Below are 20,631 nucleotides of genomic sequence, written 5' to 3'. Positions count from 1 at the left end.
AGGTGTCCAAGCGACTCTATCCATCGTTCTCATAGCAATACTAGCATAGCAATACAGGCAAAGACATAGTCAGTATCCGAGATGAGCGCCAACTTTGCACCCTGTGAGCTGGCTGCTCGTCGATTCCAAGCGAGAGCTACAGCTCACGAGACAGACCAACCCCCACCCGACGTTCCTTCCGAAGACCCTCCATCCGAATCCTCAAAATCACTCCTCGGCGGCCGGTCCAAGGGGAAGCAGAAGCGGCCCTGGTTCAATCGGTACGTCTCAGCTCTCTCCCGAAGCCAATCCCGTTCGGCACACGATCAAAGCTGACCCAGTAGCGATCCCTCCTCGTTCGGAGCAGGCAATACCTACCAATCCGGCGGGTCTTTATCGGACCCAACGAGTGTGGCTCAGGCATACTCCAATGATCCGGAAGTAGCGGGTCTGACGGGTGGATTTGGGGCTGCAAGTGGGAGTGGGAGCGGGAATGGGAGTGGGGACGCCGAGCGGGCGAATGCGTGGGAGACGAGGTTTGGGTGGAGGGTGGATTTCATGGCGCCGTTGGCGTACTTGGGGGGACCTATCACGGGTAAGCTTCGCTGATGGTGTTCCGACCAATGGATGAGTCACAAGCTGACTCTACAGCGCTGATACTGCTCATCCTCGAAACCCAGAACGACTATGTCCGGTTTCATGGTCAGTCGTGACTTAATCCAGCCCGTTCAGGATCTTAGTTGACAGAATAGCCTATCAATCCGCCCTCCTCACTACACCTATCCTGACCATTCTCCTCCTCTTCAACCTCGTCATCCCCTTCCCCTCATTCCTACGCCTCCTGCTCCTCCTCGGAAGCATAGGCGCCGCAGGATATACCGCCTTCCGAGCATGGAGCGATGCGTCCCAAGGCGGCCTGAGCCGATTCTACCTCCCATATATCGGCGAGATCGCGGAACGGTGGGTCGGGGAGGAATGATCAGGATATATGGAACATAGAGGACAATGCTTTACTGTAAAGAGTATGTAATGTGCGGTCCGAAACACCTGCATCTCCTGCATCTTTCATAACCGTCATGCTATGCCCTAGCATCAAGCGCCGCCTTTAACCTCTTCAACCCCTCCAAGACCGCCCGCCACCGCTCTTCCATCCCCTCCAGCCTCTTCATCCCCCCCTCCACCGTCTTCTCCAGCTCCAACACAACCTCCAGCGCCTCCTCCACCCTTGTCAACAGCGCATTCCACTCCCATACCTCCCTCTCTTCCTCCTCCTCATCCTCTACACCCTCTTCCTCCGCCATCGCCCGCCGCACCTCCATACATTCCGCGACGGACCCGACGACCCGACTGAGGAGCGCGAGAAACGCGTCAAGAATGGGTGGAGGGAGCGGGATCGAAATGACGCGGATACAGTCGGTGAAGGATTTAATGTGGTTGGCGAGCTGGTCCCAGTCGGTATCTTCGTCTTTTTCTTGGCGAGTCGTATGTGAGAGTAAAGTGACGAGGAGGGATTCGACGTCGATCGGTATTGAGCCCTCTTTATGCACGTACAGCATGGACGGTATCAGCGCACAAGATGCCTAAAGATCAGCTCAAACCCCTTGCTCTGACCGCCGGCAAGACTTCCACTCACCGATCTGACACCCCGACTCGGACTTCCTAGACCCTGCACACCCAATCCCATCCCCTCCCCTACCCACCCGACCATCGCCTTCCCGCATTCTGACCCAAACGTCGCCAAAGCGGTCATCGCTCCCGCTTTATCGTACAAATCAGGTATATCTCCCCAATCATCCAGCTCTTCCTCGACGTCCGGTGTATCTTCCGTGAGCGAGGAGGCTTGCTGGCGCGGGGCAAAACGGGCTGGGTTGTAAGAGGCGAGTTTGAGGGCGTGCGGTACGGCAAAAGGGAGGAAGGGGGCAAAGTCGCTTTTGATAGCTTTGGCGAACGACATCCAGCCTGACCGTCAGCTTCATCTTGAAGGTGGAAGGGACGAGCTTACCATCGATGATGTATCTCGATCGCGGGTCGTCGTCTGTCGTGATATCGTTCTGATGACGAAGTAGTAGCTCTGCTAGTTTGACGAGATTCTGGCCTAGTTCCTGCGAGCCATGAGCTGGAGTCCCCGCTTAGAATATGAGTGTGCGTACCGGATGCTTGTACTGTGCTTTGACGAACATAGGCACCGTCGAGCACTCGATAGCCCGGCCAACAACCTTTCGCATCGCCGGTGCCCCGCTCTGCTGCAGAATCCGATGATAGAACTCCGCTAATGCACCTGCGAGAATCAGGATTGGCGTTTTGCATACACGGAAGAATGTCAAGCACTCACGAACGAAGTCCACATCCCCCACCACGCGCGTCTCCAGATCACTCAGACTCGCCAATATCCGTTCTTTAACAAAAGGCTGACTGGCATTATAGGCATTGCACAGCGCCTCGACGATCTGGCGGAGGTTAAATGGCGATGGCTCGGGTCCAGTATCCGGCGTAGTCGATATGATATCTGTCAGGGTTGTGGTCGCTTGCGCTCGAACGCTACATATGTCAGCTCATTTTGCTAGCGGTCTAGAGTTGTGGATAGCTCACCGCTCGATAGGATCTGAGAGATTGGTCAGGCAGAGGTCGATGAGCTCGCTCCCGAAAGTCACTGCTGTCCGGGCCTTACATCAGCTACATTCGTCAAGTAGGCTCACGGTGTGGCAGATCTCGCCGATACAGTGCAGGAAGGCATACCGCACTCGGAAGTGCGGATGGCTAGCGCACTTCGCTATCAATCTGGACATCAGCCCAACTCTCAAGAGGTCTCAAGCGAAGGAAGCACGTGATGATCTCATGCAGTCTATCTCGTATGGGCTAAAGGGTAAGCTTTCTTCTGCCGAATGGAGGAACAGAACCTGGCAACTTACCGAGGGCGATTCGACAAGAACAGCCGCAAAGCACATCAACCCCGCACATGTCACTTGCCACTCGCTAGGCTCCGCGCTCATTGCCAATTTGAGCTGTTCCAACATCGCCTCAAAGATCGCAGGATCGGCCAGTGAGAATGCAAGTCGCTGTATCCCATCCTGCGGGCTGGACGCTTCGTACTCGCCAATCTCGACCTACGACATCAGCTTCTTCCGCTTCTCATGCTGTAGGCGGTGCAGCTCACATCTTCCTCCTTGAGCCAGTCACTCTGATCTTCCCCCTCCCAGACCAGCTCCGCCGCCAGCCTGCCCACAAACATGGGTACCAAATCCTGCACTAGCCTGCCCGCATCCCAATCCCGCACTGCCGACGGGTACGCATTCGCAAACGCCAGCAAAATCTCTTGTGCGGGATTGGCATATTCCAGCCATTCCTCTCCGCCATCCTCGGCCGTCTGCGGTAAGGGGTACGCGGTCCACGCGTGATCCTTAAATTTAGGGGGTGCGATGAGGGCGGGCATGAACCGGAGGAGGTGGTCTGTAGAAGGTCGGAGGAGGACGGTATGGTCCCATGCTAGGTCCACAAGGGGTTGGAGAGCTAGGTGGAGGAGATCGCGGGGGATTCTTTCGAGGATCTGCTGGTCAGAGGCGTTGCGGCCAGTAAGGGACGGACGTACTGTAAGGGCTTCCTTGACTAGCACTGGTCCGACTTCTTTCCGCTCTGAAATAGTCATACCTCTCGACAAGACCGCTTCGACCGCCTTGAATGCCTCTATCTGCACGTCCACGCTCCCATCGTGTAGTCCCGCCAACAGGATCTGGGCGAACTGCGCCGCCGGTAATGGCGAAGTCATCGAATCGCTCAGAAGCGTCGGGAAGAGCGTCATGACCTGATATGGCGTGAAGCGGTGGAACGACTCTTTTCGGGCTGTCAGCTCAATGAGCACCGGTGGGAGCGGTAGTACAGGTCCTGGATTGTCAGCTGGAACAATCTGACAGCAAGATTGACAGTTTAGCTCACGTTGACGCCGTGATGACTCCTCTGCCCAGCCCGCACAACACGTTCCCAGCCCTTTTCGCATTCGCACATTCATCTCATCCTTCAGTCCCGCGCAGAGCACCGTCTCTATCCGCCCTCGCGTCCGTTCTGGGATGACATCGAATGGCGAGGAGGGGATTCCAGCTGTCGAGTTGAGGTACAGACCTGGGAGCGTTCGGAAGGCGAGTCGATTGAGGAGGATGAGGCAGAGGAAGCGGTGCTATACATATCAGCTGAGTATGGCTAGGGCGCAACGAACAGCTCACATCCAGCTGGAAGCCACCGACACCCTGGGCGCCAATCTGCGCAAGGAGCAGCAAGACATCCCCTGGTTGAGCGATTGTCAAGTCACGTAGGTATGTCTCGGCGCTGCATGGGTCAGCTCACAGCTCGGATCGATGGTAACAAGTGGCTTGGTAAGCTCACGCCTGTCTGGGCGCTTCTGCCGGAGCCATCAAAGCGTCCAACACGCCTCCAAACTCGCCCATGAGGTGTTCGGTCGACATGGCTTTACGACTTTGACTAGACTTTTTGCGGCGTCCCTTTCGAGTCGGGTTGACAAAGCCGTTCCAGAATCCGTCCTGATAGAGCGCTCCTGGGGTGCTGTGTATAAATCTATCAGAGTTGAGATATGAAGGCAATGGTGAAAGCTTTCGAGTCTTTATCGTGGTGGAATTGGGTGGTGTTGGACGATTGGAGCCCCGCAGTCCCCTGGTTCCGGGGGCAGTTCTGCAATATCCGTGCGCATTCCTCGCGTGCATATGCCAGCTTTCGCCCTCTTGCGCCTCCTCCATCACCTCTTGCCTCGTTATGCTGCCTAAATGGAGGAACGGTACACCTAAACCGGTATGTCAGCTGTCGGGACTGTAGACGTGTTGGCAATCGCCGCCTCACAACTTACAGCTGACCGCTCAGCTCTCCTCCCTTTCGTCCCGGACCCGTCCGACCCCACGCACTCTCCTCATCCTCACCCTCACACTCCTCATCGGGCTCTACTTCCTCCTCTCCTCCTCCGACCACAATGCTCGGACAGGCCGCTCCACCTCTCACTTCGTCATCCCTTCCAAAAAGTTCCTCCCTCCCCCTGCTCAGCCCGCTCGCCCGGACTATCTCCCACCGCCCCTCACGCCAAAGAAGAAGGGCATGGTAGTGCCTAACAGCCTGCACTACATTTATGGCCTGAAACCTCTTCCTGCGGGACAGAAAGGGGAGGAGCTGCCGTACTATGCGTATTTGGCGATAAGGAGCGCTTTGATACATCTTGAGCCGGAGAAGATATACTTGTGAGCTGCCGCGGACGTGGCGAGCAACGACGTGACGCACGAGCTGATAGAGTAGTCACTATGAGCACCTCCCGACTGGACCATGGTGGGACTTACTGGAGCCACGGTTCACCCTCATCCGAACCCAAGCGCCAGAAACGATCATGGGCAACCATATATCTCACTTTGCGCACAAGGCGGACGTACTGAGGCTGCTGGCCATGCGGCACTCTGGGGGTATCTACCTCGACATCGACATGTTTGTGTGAGCTATATGGACCTGTCGGACCTATGCCGTGTGCTACAGCAGCTAATGATTCAGGACCAAGTCATTCGACGACCTGCTATACTTCCCCACTACGCTCGGTATGGAATCCGCCACGGACTCCCGCCGGGACGTGCTCGACCCCGAGGGTCTCTGCGTAAGTCCTATCGTCCACATATGGACTCCCAGCTGATCGTCAGAACGCAGTAATCATCTCTGAGCCACACTCGCCATTCATAGACCGCTGGATTGCATCTTACGAGACCTTCACTAAAGACGTCTGGGCCGGACACAGCGTCGTCAAGCCCTGGGTCAGCTCCCATCTCCGCGAAGAGTGTCTCAGCCAAGCTGACAAGAGCAGGAGATAGCACGGCGATACCCCGACGAAGTCCAAGTGCTGTCACAACGAGCCTTCTTCTGGCCGATGTGGTACGGCGAGGAGATACAGTATACGCATGAGAAGGATGATTACGATTTCTACAAAACAGGACAATACGCGTATGTACACCTCATACTGATTTCCGCCTGCCCGATACTGTGGCTGATGTGCCAGATATCACGCATGGGAGACATTAGCTATGAAGTATCTAGAAGAACTATCTCCGAAGAGCATACGAGAGGAAAATAATAGCTTTAATCGGATGGTCAGACCGTGAGTCCTCGTGCTGCGGTCCCTCTACAGCCTGTGCTAATGGGCAGATTCATCGGCCCGGAGGATGACGTTGTATACGAAAAGTGGGCGAGCTCAAAACGAGGTCGATCTGCATGAATATCTTCACCTTCAACGGTCTATCTCCCTACAAATTGAGGACGTTCATCGCCGGTCCTGCCATCCGCTTCAGTACGATATCACAGCAACACCATAGCTTCATCAGGCCCTCTGATCGGCCGCCTTCTCGAGCTTCATCCTCTCCCTGGCCGCCTTGGCGAGGTCGAAGCTCGTCTGCTTGGGTTTGGCCGAGGTGAACACGTGGTCCAGGTCCTCAAGGGACAGCTGTTTGGTCTGGAAATCAGTCATGGTCCCCCGTGCCGAGCTAGCGGATTGATGGAGATGGCAGATGAACTCACTTCAACTGCAAAGAGGTAGATGACCACAACACCCACGATATCGACCACCATGAATATAAGGTACGCTGGACATCAGCGCACAATCCAGATCTATAGCTCAGTGCTCACTCTTCCACGTCAACACCGGAAGTGCCACGGGCATTCCAAAGGTATTTATCAGGCCAAAGAGTGTCCCGACCCATGTCTGGAGTGCGAGACCCTTGGCGCGGTTCTCGTAGGCAAGGCACTCGGCGGGGTAGAGTCCCTGCAGCGGGGTATATCCGAAGCTGTAGCATACCATGAAGAGGTCTTGTGTGTCAGCCGCGCGCCGAGCGGATAGCTGCGATGAGGGGACAACTTACATATGAAGACGATCCCGGTAGTAGCGCGCTCTGGGCTAGAGGACTCGCCAGATAACAGACCCGCGACGATTGCCATACCGCAAGCGCAGGCGATCTCGGCGAACAGGAGGAGCTTGCGTCGGCCGATCTTGTCAGAGAGGGAGGTACCAGTGAGAGCGGCGATGAAGGAGGTGACGGAGTTGACGAAGTTCAGACTGTACGTGAGCATAGCGGTATGATTAAGGAGGCTTCACTCACACTCTCTGCCTATCGGGGTCGGTTATACCAGCCTGGAGAAGGAGGACAGGCAGGAAGTCTGTTGATCAGCGATGCCCGAGGAGGTGCCTGGCTGCGACGGGAGCGCTTACAAGTGATCAGACCATTCCCGGAGAGCGTACCCCATATCGCAATGATACAGCACAACCCAAAGCGGTACCTGTGAGCGCTCGTCCTCAGGACCGCCCTGAAGTCCCACCATCGCTTATCCGCGCCCTCTAGCGAGATGTTCTCCTCAAACTCCTGGATCTGGAGCTGAACGATAGGCGATGCCGTACTACGGTCTCTACTGTGCAGGTGCGCGAGGACCTTGATGGCCTCTTCGTGGCGGCCGCGCGAGTAGAGCCAGCGAGGGGACTCGGAGATGAAGAGGACGCCAAGGACGTTGATGAAAGCCGGAACACACTGGAGGAGGAGGGGGGTGCGCCATGCCCAGTCGCTGGCTTGACGACCAAAGGGGATGGCGATACCGCTAGCGAGGAGCTGGCCGACGTAGTAGAAGGAGTTGAGGAGACCCATCCATCGGCCGCGGGTTGCTGGGGAGGTGACTTCGGACATGTATGCTTTGCTGAGATGATCAGCCGGATTAAGTTGCACGAGGTGAAAGGAAGGAGTGGCTCACGCGGACGAAGCGGCCAGAGTACAGCCCAGACCGGTCAAGAATCTTCCAGCGATGAACATGCCAAAGTTCTGCGCCAACCCGGTGAGAAGGGCGCCGACGCTTGGGGTCAGCGATTGCCAGAAACGCGACTCACCAGAGACATAGATTGCCAATCCACATTGACCAGCGCCGACCGACCCTGTCAGGGAGTATAGATGTCGGGAAGAACGCACAGACCTGACCAGTCAGCGAGCTCGCCGACTGAATAACTCAGACTTGGACAGACCTGGCCGACGGTGTACATGCCCTGCCCCGTCAGCAAATGCATGACGTAGTTGAGTCACTTGCGAGACTTACAAAGACGATCCCAGTGGACTTCTCAGCGATGCTCAACCCAAAGAAGGTCTGAAATTGCTTCATCGAGTTAACAGATGACATGACGGTCCCGTCGAAGCCTGGGCATCAGCTCTGCGACCCTATCCTAGGAGTCGAAGAAGACTTACCGGCATCTCCTCCACACATGCACACGATGAGCATGACTCCCGTCATCTGGAGAAATCGCAGACTCCTGACCGGGATCCCGGGATCGACCTCGAGAGCGCGCTTGAGCTCATACGCGCGGTCTTCGGCGGACATGTCGTGCACCGCGATAGGGACGTTCTTCTCGGGCGCGTCATCGTGGTCGAAGTCTCTCTGGGACACAGAAGTGCCGTGGACCGCGATGAGGAGATCCTTCTCGGGCGTGTCACTGTGGTCGATGTCTCTCTTGGATTGGTCCATGGTGCTGAGATTTACGCGAGGTAGTCCGGCTTGGTTGACTGACACGAGGGGCAGAGAAGGGCATGGCGAGTGTCCACTTATACACACGATAAGAGAGAGGGGTAGAGTGGGGTATCTCTGCAGTCATAGTGCCGCGGCAAGCAAGCTAGAGTGGGGGGATCCCAAGATCCAGCTGCTGATAGCCAGAACAGGGCTTACGTCCGCGGCAGAGTCCGCCTCTCGAAGGCTCGACATCCAAGAATAGTCCTTCTGAGTGGGGCTAGGGCACGCCGCTGATGAGCAAGAGTGGGGGGATCCAGCGAGATCAAGGCACATGCTACAGGTGCAGGCGCGAAGGAGAGGGAGGAGAGGGTTCGGCTACGGATCCGAAAGACCGAAAACTCCGAGATGCCGGCATCCTCTCCGCTCCAGCCTGGCTGACTCAGCTGCATGCTGCACGCGGGCGGCCTGACAAACACAGGTAGATAGCGGCTCGAGACGGTCGATCAGATCATCAGGACTGATACAGCCATTCATGCACGATAAGCTTGCAGAGCCTAATCGAGGCCGGGCAGCTATATCCGGTCCGCCGCGTGCGGCAGTCAGGTGGGGCCGCGCCTTTGTGTGCGCTATTAGCATTTCGGATTTGGCTTACATCCAGGCCGAAGTCCGAGATCGACCACGAGGGCTGAGATCATGAGAGCTCAAAGTGGGGGAGGGTGACAAAGGCGATGCAGCGCTGGCGGAGGAAGGACTACCGGTACCGGACGGCCGCGGGGGGGAATTGCGCTATTCACTTCGGGTGACTCTTGCGAGCAAGACGTATAGTACGTTGTGTCGTCCTTACCTTACTCATCCTGTTCACTTACAGCTGCAATTCTCATCTACCACATCATGACCCAGAATCTTACCGAGACGCTGTTGCGAGGGGACTACCCGCCCGAGCAGTATATGCGACCAGGAACGCTCAAGCTGCGCGGAGACACCCGTCGACCTGAAGCTGGGGTCTTCCCGGATCTGGATTCCAAAGGCGTAAGTGCAGCCTCGCAATGAAAGGAGAACGAACTGACAGACAGTACACCGTCGTCAAGGGAGCCATCCCCGCTGAGCGCGCCGCCGAGTACGTACAGCGCATGTACGGCTGGCTCGAGAGCTTCAATCTGGGGTTCAAGGGGAACGACCCGTCTACTTGGCATATCGATCGTGTCCCTTACTTCAACCGGTACGTGACGTCCCCCGTATTCAAGACGAAGCTAATCGTCAGCGGCGGGATCTACACGAGGAATGGTGCAGGCCACGAGCAGTTCGCTTGGGATATCCGAGGCGAGCCTGGAGTCATCAACGCATTTGCCAAGATCTGGGGTACCGACGAGCTGCTAGTCTCTTTTGGTGAGTCCTGCTATGGGACCATGCTGATAGCAGACGCCGTCAACATCTCCTTGCCTTACCCCAAGGAAGAAATGGAAGGTCAGCGCGGCAAGCCTTGGCCTCACGTCGACCAGAGCCCAAACAAGCGCTTCAAGAACTGCATCCAGGGGATCGCCAATCTCGTACGTCTCTCCGCCCATCACGAGAGTGTCCCCGCTGACTCATCAGGAGAAGAACGGACCCGACGACGGCGGGTTGATGGTCCTCTCCGGCTCGCTCCCCCTCTTCGAGGAGTACTTCAAGGCCAAAGAGGCGTCAGGCGATGCGCCAGAGTGGAGCTGGCGCGATGCAGCTTGGTACAGCGACGATGACCTTCAGTGGTTCTACGACCGAGGGTGTAAGTGGGTCAAGGTGGAGGCGGACCCGGGAGATCTCATCCTTTGGGACTCGAGGACGATCCACTATGGCGCCAATGCGCAAGGCTCGAGACCGAGGGTGGCGGCTTGTGAGTCGTTTGGCATTGATGACGTTATGCGAGCTGACATGTCAGATGTCTGCTATAAGCCCGCTGCCGATATACACCCCGATATGAAGGCCGCCAAGCTGCACGCTATGGAGCACCACATCTCCACCTCGCACGACCCCTTGCTTTTCCGCATGACGGGATCGCAAATCGAGAAGAAGATCGCCGAGGACGAGCGGCCTGGACCTATCGTCAAGCCGGTCTTGACGCAGCGGATGAAGCGGCTTGCAGGGTTAGTAGACTATTAGTGTAGTACCCAGGGGTATTGAGATGCATGATCTAGATTAGGACGCCCATAACCTCGACATCCATACTCCCCTCCTGGCGCTAAAGCAAACCAGTTACTGCGACCTCCTACACCGCCAGGGAAGCTATGGCTGTTCCACCTTGACCGCCTTAGGGGCTGGGCTCACTTGAACCCAAGTAAGCTGCTGATTCTGCGATTTTGGCGGAGCCTTGGCCTGAGGAGTTGACCGAGGCTGCGGCTGTGGCTGAACCTGTACCTGGCTGGCGCCCGGCATCGCCGCCCAGGTGGGTTTGGCATATGCGTATTGCTGCGTGCTGCTCGGTATGGCCGTTGCCGGCGGAGTGGGGATGGGAGTTGGCCACCCTGACTGGATGACAGGGATACCGACAGCCAGACCGTCGGCGTGAGTTCCTTGCTTGGCTAGCTATCAGCTTTGATCATGTCGTGTCACGTACCATTGAAAATCATCGCCTGCCTGGACACTTGCACCTCTCCCGACGTGGGTCCGCCCTGCGCTGCGGGCTTCTGGCTCTGCCGCTGCAGACGGCCCAGCTCCGACTGATTTTGTCGGTGCTTGGCCCACATGTCGTCCAGCTCCGCCTCTAGGTCCTTTATCCTCGCACGAGCCTCCTGGATTTCCGCCGCATCGCTAGCCCCAGCTGATGCAATCTTTGCCCGCAGCACCTCGTTGTCCGCCTGAAAAGCGCCGATCGACTGAAGGGCAGCTTGGTCCTGCAGCCAGAGCTGGGTTTCGTAGTGGGTTTTCATATTTGTGAGTTGAGTGTTAAGGGTGGCCACCTGGTCGCTGAGCTGCCGATCCCGTTCGAGCTGCGCCGCCGTATTTTGCTGTGCCGCTTGCAAAGCGAGCTCATGTTCAAGGCGTACTGAGGACAGTTTATCCTCGGCCTCCTTCCGAATCGCCCTCTTCTCCCCGCTGTGTAGAGAAATGCGGGTGAGAAGCGCAGTCTCCCTCGTCTTGGCGGATTCGAGCTCCTCTCGGATCTCCGTAGCGGTCTTGGCGCTATCACCAGCCGCCTGCTTGAGAGCAGCCAGCTCCCTCTCCGCCGCCTCTAGCTTGTCGATCCGGTCGTTCAATGTCCGTATTCGACTTGCTTGCCGGTCCTTGTTCCGCCGTCCCGCTTCGAGCGCTTCGACGTGTTTCGACCGCAACTCTTCCATCTGGGCGTCCACCTCGGCCTGATTTGGCCCCACCACCTCCTTTGCGCGCTCCTCGGCCTGCCGGAGCTGCTCCTCAAGGATCTGGACCTGCTCCGCCAAGCGCGTTTGTCCTGCCTCGGCCAATGCGGCATCCGCGTGACGATCCTCGATCTCCTTCCGCAGTGCCACTTCCGTCTCCGCCACCTGGGCCAAGGTATCCTCCCTCAGCTTTCGCCAGGCCAGCATGACAGTATTGTACTGCTCCATGGTGGCCTGCGCTTTGTTCAGCTGAGCTGTCGCCTGAGAACGTTGCGCCTGGACGAGCTGGGTCTCGGCCTTGCTCCGTTCCAGTTCGAGGTGAACCAACTCCGACTGCTGCCGCACGTCCGCGACCTCTTCGCGCAGATCCCGCGTCAACCTCCGGGCCTTGATGATGACTCGGGCATGGATGATCTGGCGGTGGGCGGCTGGGTCGAGTTTACGGGTTCGGACTGGTTTGGGTCGGAAAGGCGCGGGAAATTTTAGGATGAGGCGGGGGAGTGGGAGTGTGGTCTGGGAATGGGTTTCGGATGAGTAGGATGGGCCGGCTTCGGCGTCGACGTCCATTGGGCCGGTGGACGGGTCTCGGCTAGAAGGTGGACTGGGTGGGGGACGAAAATTTTGGGCGAACCCGGTGATGTCGGTGACGGATACGAGACTTCCGCGTGGGGCTCGGCGCCCGCTTTTCGACCGGGTACGCTCTTCATGCCGAGGATGTGGGCAGGTCCTGCCGATCAGCTTGTCCTTATATATGTCCAAAGGCAGACTTACTGGGACGATGTCCAGGTACCACCTAACTGATCAGCATCTTCCTCGATATCGCAAAAGAGAACTCACATAGCGCAAAGAGCTCCTCGTATAGGTCCAATGACTCGCACAGAACAGTGGGGGATGTGAATGCCGATACCGCCTCCAAAGTATCAGTACGGGTATTCCAGCAGGCTGGACAGGCTTTCTACCGGTATCAGTAACCGCCTCACCACTCCTACCCGGTCGGACTTACCCTTATCGCCGTACCCGGACCCAGGACCATGCGCCACGGCGCGAACTTCTCCTCCTGGAGTAACACGTCCGGATCGATCCCCGCCTCGATATAGTCCGCGTAAGATGTACGCGGGTCGATCTCGAAAGTCACGATGTCGAGAGCCTTCAATCTTTGGGAGGCAGTCTTGAGCGCGATATTGCAGGCAGCCGTGACTCTGGTATCGCAGGTCGCGCGCGAGACCGAGGTTGAGTCTGGATCGCGGTCCACAGGGAACATGAAGACCCAGTCATCCTTTATCCGAGGCTTCCATGCCGCAAAGAGCCTGCGGGAGTCAGCTGTGGAATAAGGGGCGTCAAGGCCATACAACTCACGCATCCGCGATAGGTCTCGGTACGTTCTCGTTCGAGCTTGCTGTGGTGCCTCTTGCTGAGGAGTCGGTGGCCCGAAGATGGGTCTGCCTGTGTCCTTCAGCAAATGTCGCGTTTGCTCGCCCGCAAGATCCACAGCGGAGCTCACACTCCATCGACTATTTCAGCAAGCTGAGCTTTTGGGCCCTGCACAGTCAGTACAACTCTCTTTCAGAGCTGTATCGAGTGTGACCTGACCTGCTCCGCTCTGACTATTTTGAGTAGGCCTTCGAAAGAGAATGTCTTCGCGTTCCGAACGGCCTTGGGTAACGCGTCCCAGCTAAAGTTCTCGAGATTCTTGCCGACGATCATGAAGCGAAGCAAGTCGTCGAGCGCCCCTGCGTTCTGCGCTTGCGCGATGGTCAGAGGGATCCTGTACTTGAGCGCGTCGGGAGGCATAGCGTATAATAGGCGAGAGCTGTGGGGTATGTGCTATGTTCGGAGGCAGAAGGGGAATTGTCCGTGACGCAAGGACAGTTTTTGCACCACATTCCTCATCTGCCCTTTTGCGGGGCTCCAAAGCAGGTGCCCATCCAATTTGGTGTGTGGGTGTGTGGTGTTTGCGTGTGGTATGGGCCTCCTTAGAGTGGGGATGCGGGAGGAAAGTAGGACTGATAGCATGGTATACATTGTACGACGAATGTGATCTCAGAATTATGAAGACACATGAAGCACCCTTCCGATCCGGCCGGTGATCCTCTCGAAACATCCAGCCCCCGTTTCATCCTCCTACACCTCCCGCCCTCCGTCACTCATAATGTCCCGGAGGGCCACTGCTGCGCCCACATCGATACATCGATGGCGTTTGATTGTTCGGTAGACGAATGACCGGTGAAAGTCGCAGGTGGCTGAGCAAAGGCGGAAGAGGCCAAGAATTGGGGGGCAGGGCGGTTGGGAAGGGTGAACTGGTTGATGAAGGCGATCGATCCCGAGGGCAGTTGTGTCGACATGTGTTTGCCTACATCGTCAGCTGTAGCTCGTCGAGACTAGGTCACGATACGACGAGACGTACCATTGAGCATCCGGATCTGAAGTTGTCCTCCTCCTTCGCCCCTGGACAAGCCTCCACCAGTACCCGCCGCCACCGACCGCCTGACCTGCACTAGCTCAGACTGGACATTCCGATAGTTCTTCCAAACATCGTCCAACTCGGCCTTGAGCTCTGCAATCCCCTTGTACGCCCTCTCCAGCTCCCCTTGCACCCGCACCTCGCCAACCTGCTTCTCTGCCACCTCGTCCCCGAGCTTCTTGATGGTCGCCTGCAGACCCTGGATGGTCCTGCGGACTTCTTGGTCGCGATTGTGAAGGTACGATTGGTAGGCGGATTGCCGATTTGTGACACCGGTCATAAGCGCCAAGATTTGCTGGTTCAGCGCGAGCTCGGTAGCTTGAGACCGTTTCGCGACCTCCTGTGCCGTCTCGCATGACCCGCTGAGTTGCTTGATCTTCGCCGCCGACTGCGCGCGTTCGGTCGCCAGGACGTGCTGAAGGGCCGTAATTTGTCCGGCCAGGCTGGCCTCTCTCTCAGCCGCCGCGTCAACCTGCTGCTTGTTGGCCTCGAGTTCTTTTTGTCGAGCCGCCCGTAAAGCGCCCAGCTTTCCATCCACCTCCGTCTCCATCAGTCTCCTCGCGTGCTCCAGGACCTCTGCCCGACTGGCTAGTCGTATTTCTTCCGCCAACTGAGCCTGGCGCGTGCGCTCTATCGTGTCCACCGAAGAAATCTGGGCCGCCAGGGGAACGGCCTTCTCCTTCTCCTCCCTCACTCCAGTCGCGTCCGAGATAGCCAAGTCGCTGTTAATCCGCAGCTTTGACTCCAGGCTGCTGATGCGTTCGGCGAGAGCTGCCGCCCGAGCTGCCTCCCATGAGGCCAGCTGTCGGTGCTCGTCCCGTTCTCGTACCGCCCCTATCAGCGCCTCTTCCGCATTCCCTAGAGACCGCCGCACCGTCTTTTCCTCCTCCTTCAATCTCGCAAGGAGCCCGTCCTTCTCCTTCCCCAGCTGCCTCTCCTCAGCGAGAGCCGTGACCGTCTCAGCCAGCGACGACTTGGCGACACTGACTTCCATCCTGCACCTCTCCAGCTCCAGACCGAGATCGTGGGCCCGCCGACTGACGCTGCCTAGCTCTCGGCCGAGTTGCCGAAGGAGCTGACGAGCACGGAGATCCACCCGAGCCAGCATGACTTGCCGATGTATGGCCGAGTGGAGTTTGCGCTTTCGAGGAGGATATGGAAGGACGGAGAGGGGATGTTTGCGGATTATCGGCGAAGGGGGAGAAAGCGAAGGGGCGGACGACAGAGGCGATGACGGGTTTGATGGAGGGGATGAAGCGGACGAATCGGAAGCCGATTCCGAGAGGTACCTAGCGATCGCGGGGGTTTGAACGGTAGCTGCAGCGATTGTCTCGCCTGCGAAAGCTCCATCGAGCCGGAAGAGAAAGTCGAGCTGATGGAGATTCGTGCCCGTGATGAAGGTGCCTTTTGGTATGCGTCGACGTCTTTGATGATACACGTTTTCACCATGATGGGGGTTTGCGCATGGCCTGCACGTCAGCTAGACTCAAATACGCCCGGGGTGTGAGCTCACACAGATTCGTCCCGGCTGATTTGTTAGCTCTTCCTTCAATGCAGCTGAGCTGATCAACTCACAAAGAGCAAACAGCTCGTCACCCTCCTCCACGTCCTCGCACAGCAACGCCGGTGACGACACTGCTGGTCCGCCCAGATGCTCCATTCTGACATTCCAGCAAGCCCGACATGCTTTCTGAGGTATCAGCTCGACTGGCTGACGATACGCAGAAGACATTGTCAGACTCACTCTCATCAACATAGCCGGACCCAACATCATTATCCAGTCCCCGAAAAGCTCGACCTTGGCGAGAACCGCCGGATCAATGCCTGCCCTGACGAAGTCATCGATGGAGACTTGCGGGGTCTCTTGAAGCACTACTGTGATGACATTCAGACCGCGCAGTGGCCTGCCCGGGTTGTGGGTGACGGTGTCCCTCTGCGCGGTGACTCGGATGGCCTCAGTCGTTGAGGTGCTCGAAGACGCGCTGTCTATGTCGAAGATGGATGTACTGCAGTGCTCGCCCACTGCGTGAGCCTTCCAGCTTGCTACCAGACTACTCGTCAGCCAGACACCATAATTATGTGCCCTAAATTGGACCTACCTGTGGAAGAGCGGGTTTGGGATACCAGCTGTTGTCGTCTTCGTAAAGTCATGTTGCTGGAAGTACCGCTCACTGTCTGATCAGCTTGACTTCAGGAGAGGGAACCAGCTCTGCCTCATCATAACTCACGCATACTCTACCCTAGCGCAAAGGCTCGATTTCCTTCCCTGTCTCGTCAGCTCAGATACAGCCGCCCAAAAACGCTCTGCTAGACTCACAGCGCCATCCAAAATCACCTCGTACAGCGCCTCGTATGATACAGTACTGGTCGCGTTCGGCAGCTCATCCCAGCTGATGTGACCATCATTGATGGCGGTATAGCAGAGCAGGTCGTTGAGGGCGGCCGCCTGCTGGGTTTGGGGGACTGTAAGCGGGGAGTGGAGGAGCTGGGTGATGCTCATGACGGGTATAGCGAAGGGTTTGATCCTAGTATGAGTGGAGCAGGCTATATGAAGAGTCATCAGTAGAGGAGGCATGAAATTTTGGATCAGAGCTTGGGCGCGCGTTAGCTGGATCAGGCACGCCACACACACACACCCACAGAGTGGGGCGTGATCAAAGGGGTGGGGGACCGCGCGACTGACTTGAGGTTCTCGTCCGCGGGCATGGGTAGACCATACTCTTCGCGCTACACCGTCAGATGTGTAGGCATGACAACCTTTTTCCTCATCAAGTTGGTGGGAAGTGTGCGGAAGTGAAGCTAAGAGCTCGAGAAGGCCGCTTCGACGGGCGCGCCGAGACCATCGAGTCCCCAAGCAGTCGCTTTGCTTTGTTTTGATTCGGTCTTGCGAAGAATGCTAGGTTCATGGAACGGTCAGGAGGTTGGGGAGATCACCATGCGAGCTTTCAGCTATTATATAAGTGGAACACGGAGCAAGGATCTTGGGGGTCAGCCAAAGGGTCAGGTGCAGTCAAGGGGGCCCCGCATCACCATCATCTGCCTTTCTCTGCCTTTCTGCACGATCTCTGGTCCCATGAGGGACGGTTCAGTCGTATATGAGCATCACTTGCATAGTGTAGACATGGCGTAAAGTACATAAAGCAGCACCTAAGTTGATACTAGTGTCACACACATGAAGATCCCCTCGCCCGGATCGCTACTGCCCATACAGCCACCTCCCCAACCTTCCCTTCTCCCCTCTTCGTCCCTTGTGAACGCCTCGCCTGCGATGTACAGCTCCGCCTACACCATTCTGCCTAGGGCAGTCTCGGTGCCTGAGATACCAAGGTGCAGAGGATGTCGAATGATGAGCGGCATGCAGACTAATGATATCAGCCTGTGTCGAAAATGAGCATGGAGACGACATACCTCGTGCGCCCCTGTGCTCAGAGCTGCATTCGAATCCCTTAAGGTCTCTCCACTCCCTCTTCCAATCCCATCGTGCCACCTCCGCATATTCTCGTACATGCACTGTACATCTCCCATCAACGTATCCGCCGTTTGCCTCTCGCTGGCGAATTGGGCTTCGGCGGTCCGCTTCGCCCGTTCGAGTTGGCGCTCCAGGTCCGAGATCCGGTTGAGTGATTGGGCGTAATACGGACGAAGCTCCGAAAGCTGTTGATGGTGTTCGTTTGCGATCCGATCCGCCTCTTTTCTCGCTGCGATTGCCCCTTCTAACTCGCTTTCCACCTCCTTCTCCCGATTTTCACCCCGTTTGGCCGCTTCCGCCAATTGCGTCCCGAGAGCATCGCGCTCGCCTCGGACAGCTCCAATGTCCCGGATAATGTCGAGACATCTTGCATCCGCCTTGGACTTGGCCGACTCCGCAGCTGTCAGCGCCGTCGAGGTCTGCAGCAGGGCCGCCGCCGAGCTCCGACGAGCATCCTCGGACTGAGCGAGATCTGCTTTGAGCCGGCTAACAGATGCAGCTAGCTCCTTCGTCTGACGCCTTTCCGCCTCCAGATCGGTCCGAGCTTGGTCTCGCTCTTTCCGTATGTCGGTGAGAGCGTGCGCGTGCGCAGAGTGCAGGTCGTTCAATCTCTTCTCCGCCTCCGCCGTCAATTCCGCCTCGACAGCCAACCGCGCAGATTCCGCCTGCGCCCGAGCCAGTCTAGCCTCCTCTTCCACACGTACGTGCCTCTTTAACCGTTCCGCAAGCGTATTCCCCTTCTGCCTTTCCCTTTGCAGTTTCTGCTTCAGGACGCATTTCTTCCCCTTCACAACCCTCAACTGATTGTCAAGTTTGTCGACCCGCTCTCGCGCTTGCTGTCGTGTGACTTGGAGTCGCCGAGTATTGTCGACTGCCCTACGGTACAAGGACATCGGAACGAGATCCCGCTTCCCCATTTGGCTTCGGGTCCGCTTGCGCGGGGCTGATTGAGAGGAGTCCGGACTTGATGTAGGGAGTGCGCACGTCGCGCTCGAATATTCTGCCGGCTGGGACCGAGGGAGATCCATGTGTGCGGAAGAGGTAGTAGGAGCGGGAATAGGCATCGTTGGAGAAGGTCCCGAGCCGATTGAGGCGGTGAAGGATGATATGGTGACATCTGGCGGAGGGGCATGTGAGAGACTCCGCTCGGCGTGCTTGGGATGCGGGCAAGCACTAGTGGTCGGCATGAATCTCCGTCATTTGAAGCTGAGATGATTGACTCACCTGGCTGTAGATCCGCCTGCAGTCGTCAGACAAGACCATCCGAGCTTGGGAAGAATCACTCACTCAATACGAAAAGCTCATCACCCTCATCGACATCGTGAGATAGCTTTGCCGTCAAGCAAAGACCTGATCCACGTATTCTGTGCCCTATTGTTGTATTATAGCACGCGCTGCAAGCTCTCTTCCTCCATCAGCAAGGCCCACTGCTCTGATAGTCGGAAAACGGAGATGCTCACCCTAAAAGTCGCGCTTGGCCCCAGCTTCATATACCATTTCCCAGTAGTCTGCAGCTCCACCAGCATACTGGCATCGACTCCGGCTGCGAGAAAGTCATCCGGCCCAGCAGTTCCGCAGGCGAGTCCGACCAGGATTGGGACGAGATTCTCGAAGACCAAGGGCTCGCAGTGTCGACCGCCTTCGAGGTTTTTTCCGGCAATCACGCGGCGAGTGAAGGGGTTTCTCCGAGCCCGTGCCCTCCAGGAGCTCGACAGCCGGAGAGATTAGCTGATAGTACGCGTGATGGCAATACGAGCGTCTCACTGGGTGTATAACAGGCGAGGTATGCCGGCCACCGTCCACTGGGTAGCGACTGAATTGGTTTCCAGATACGTCTCGCTGAGTAGTCAGTACAGGCCACTGCGTTTCTGGTTACTCCTTTTTGCACGTACAGAGCATCAATTACTTCCTCTATGTACGCCTTGCCGTCCTATCGCATCAGCTTGTATCTTTCGCTTTTTCCACCTCCTGCCACCCACATCCGCTTGTGTTCTTGCATTGTTGAAAACGGTATGGTAGACGTCCCGATACATTTCGCCCCGCGTGTCCTCCCCCAGCTTGCCCGAGCGCCGCCAGTCGTCAAGGACTATACTTCGTAAAAGCTGATCTATCGACCAGGCGTGCACAGCTTGCTGAGGGGAGAGCGGTTGAACATTCTGATCCTGTTTCTGTTTTTGGAGCAGAGGCTGTCTGTATCGCTGAGCCATCATCTTGCGATAAGATTATGAGTCTGGTCAGATGCAGTGACAAGAAAGGTGGAAGAGAGGAGCAATCATCAGCGAGGAAGGAAGGAAAGTCAACCGCGGGGGAAGATGCGTGTGGACGCGTGTGTGTGGGTCTGTGCGCTCTCATCAATATCTCAGGAAACGCAGAAGGGCTTTAGGTATTTTTGTACCGCCTTATAGCGCAAAGGGGGATACCGGGGATGTGCCTCTGCTTAGCTTGATCTAGAGCAAGTCGGACAAGGGGTCGTGAATGGCGACCTGGCCCGGGCTGGCCCGCCGAGTCCAGGAGTAGATGAGCTTACGACGGCGGCCGAGGCGTTGCGACCATGAAATCCGCTCCATCAGGCGAGTATCGGACTGGTCATCCTGATCCGGCTCGTCTTGACCTAGGGAAGTGATCTCAAGCAGCATCAAGCGAAGCGACAAGATGTACGATTGAGAGCGAGTTTCGTTGCAGCAACGGTTCACGGACCTCGACCGCCCGGCCAGATTAAGGGTCTTGGAGCCCCGCACGAGGAACCTCCCTGTGCTCTAAGTGCTCATGTTCATCTTCCATCGCCCAGAGAGGTGGCGGGCCGAGACAACCGTCATTGCCATGTACAACTCGATGATGAAATAACGCTCTACCAAGCCAAACCCATCAAATGCTACCATAAGTAAGGT

At 57.0% G+C, this 20,631-nt stretch overlaps 8 protein-coding genes across 8 annotated transcripts; 3 read left to right on the top strand and 5 right to left on the bottom strand.

Annotated features, from left to right (window-relative positions):
- Positions 1–81: 81 nt before the first annotated feature.
- On the top strand, positions 82–958 carry MKK02DRAFT_43440 (uncharacterized protein; the record flags this gene model as incomplete). Its single annotated transcript, XM_053092423.1, has 5 exons — positions 82–103; positions 155–260; positions 324–574; positions 631–681; positions 732–958. 5 exons carry the CDS (start codon positions 82–84, stop codon positions 956–958), a joined length of 657 nt encoding a protein of 218 aa, XP_052947292.1.
- Positions 959–1,058: 100 nt separating this feature from the next.
- MKK02DRAFT_43439 (armadillo-type protein) lies at positions 1,059–4,433 on the bottom strand (the record flags this gene model as incomplete). The annotated part of the gene is made up of 14 exons (XM_053092422.1): positions 1,059–1,559; positions 1,613–1,938; positions 1,982–2,081; positions 2,130–2,257; positions 2,312–2,517; positions 2,569–2,642; positions 2,676–2,757; positions 2,804–2,835; positions 2,889–3,083; positions 3,134–3,523; positions 3,566–3,858; positions 3,910–4,147; positions 4,194–4,296; positions 4,354–4,433. The coding sequence occupies 14 exons, from the start codon at positions 4,431–4,433 to the stop codon at positions 1,059–1,061; spliced, it is 2,748 nt and encodes a 915-aa protein (XP_052947291.1).
- Positions 4,434–4,737: 304 nt separating this feature from the next.
- On the top strand, positions 4,738–6,223 carry MKK02DRAFT_43438 (uncharacterized protein; the record flags this gene model as incomplete). Its single annotated transcript, XM_053092421.1, has 8 exons — positions 4,738–4,773; positions 4,843–5,210; positions 5,266–5,454; positions 5,512–5,611; positions 5,655–5,765; positions 5,816–5,952; positions 6,008–6,106; positions 6,154–6,223. The coding sequence occupies 8 exons, from the start codon at positions 4,738–4,740 to the stop codon at positions 6,221–6,223; spliced, it is 1,110 nt and encodes a 369-aa protein (XP_052947290.1).
- A 102-nt stretch (positions 6,224–6,325) lies between these two features.
- Positions 6,326–8,268, bottom strand: MKK02DRAFT_24449 (general substrate transporter; the record flags this gene model as incomplete). The annotated part of the gene is made up of 11 exons (XM_053086898.1): positions 6,326–6,457; positions 6,523–6,587; positions 6,631–6,810; positions 6,864–7,057; positions 7,101–7,158; positions 7,211–7,686; positions 7,741–7,839; positions 7,874–7,956; positions 8,015–8,026; positions 8,077–8,174; positions 8,223–8,268. The coding sequence occupies 11 exons, from the start codon at positions 8,266–8,268 to the stop codon at positions 6,326–6,328; spliced, it is 1,443 nt and encodes a 480-aa protein (XP_052947289.1).
- A 1,161-nt stretch (positions 8,269–9,429) lies between these two features.
- Positions 9,430–10,617, top strand: MKK02DRAFT_23915 (uncharacterized protein; the record flags this gene model as incomplete). Its single annotated transcript, XM_053086806.1, has 5 exons — positions 9,430–9,510; positions 9,555–9,700; positions 9,743–10,028; positions 10,075–10,351; positions 10,397–10,617. 5 exons carry the CDS (start codon positions 9,430–9,432, stop codon positions 10,615–10,617), a joined length of 1,011 nt encoding a protein of 336 aa, XP_052947288.1.
- Positions 10,618–10,740: 123 nt separating this feature from the next.
- MKK02DRAFT_43435 (uncharacterized protein) lies at positions 10,741–13,604 on the bottom strand (the record flags this gene model as incomplete). Its single annotated transcript, XM_053092420.1, has 8 exons — positions 10,741–11,036; positions 11,072–12,540; positions 12,585–12,606; positions 12,651–12,768; positions 12,817–13,120; positions 13,170–13,256; positions 13,315–13,352; positions 13,404–13,604. The coding sequence occupies 8 exons, from the start codon at positions 13,602–13,604 to the stop codon at positions 10,741–10,743; spliced, it is 2,535 nt and encodes an 844-aa protein (XP_052947287.1).
- A 353-nt stretch (positions 13,605–13,957) lies between these two features.
- Positions 13,958–16,774, bottom strand: MKK02DRAFT_43434 (uncharacterized protein; the record flags this gene model as incomplete). Its single annotated transcript, XM_053092419.1, has 9 exons — positions 13,958–14,163; positions 14,218–15,646; positions 15,721–15,743; positions 15,788–15,802; positions 15,850–15,964; positions 16,019–16,325; positions 16,374–16,445; positions 16,503–16,540; positions 16,592–16,774. 9 exons carry the CDS (start codon positions 16,772–16,774, stop codon positions 13,958–13,960), a joined length of 2,388 nt encoding a protein of 795 aa, XP_052947286.1.
- Positions 16,775–17,570: 796 nt separating this feature from the next.
- MKK02DRAFT_43433 (uncharacterized protein) lies at positions 17,571–19,953 on the bottom strand (the record flags this gene model as incomplete). The annotated part of the gene is made up of 8 exons (XM_053092418.1): positions 17,571–17,636; positions 17,683–18,916; positions 18,968–18,983; positions 19,031–19,073; positions 19,204–19,441; positions 19,508–19,582; positions 19,636–19,673; positions 19,723–19,953. 8 exons carry the CDS (start codon positions 19,951–19,953, stop codon positions 17,571–17,573), a joined length of 1,941 nt encoding a protein of 646 aa, XP_052947285.1.
- Between the last annotated feature and the right edge of the window lie 678 nt (positions 19,954–20,631).

The sequence above is a fragment of the Dioszegia hungarica genome, assembly GCF_025882075.1.
Source record: "Dioszegia hungarica strain PDD-24b-2 chromosome Unknown MKK02contig_7, whole genome shotgun sequence".
In the NCBI taxonomy this organism is placed as follows: Eukaryota; Fungi; Basidiomycota; class Tremellomycetes; order Tremellales; family Bulleribasidiaceae; genus Dioszegia; species Dioszegia hungarica.
Note: the sequence above shows the minus strand (reverse complement) of the source record. Positions and strands in the feature narration are given on the sequence as shown.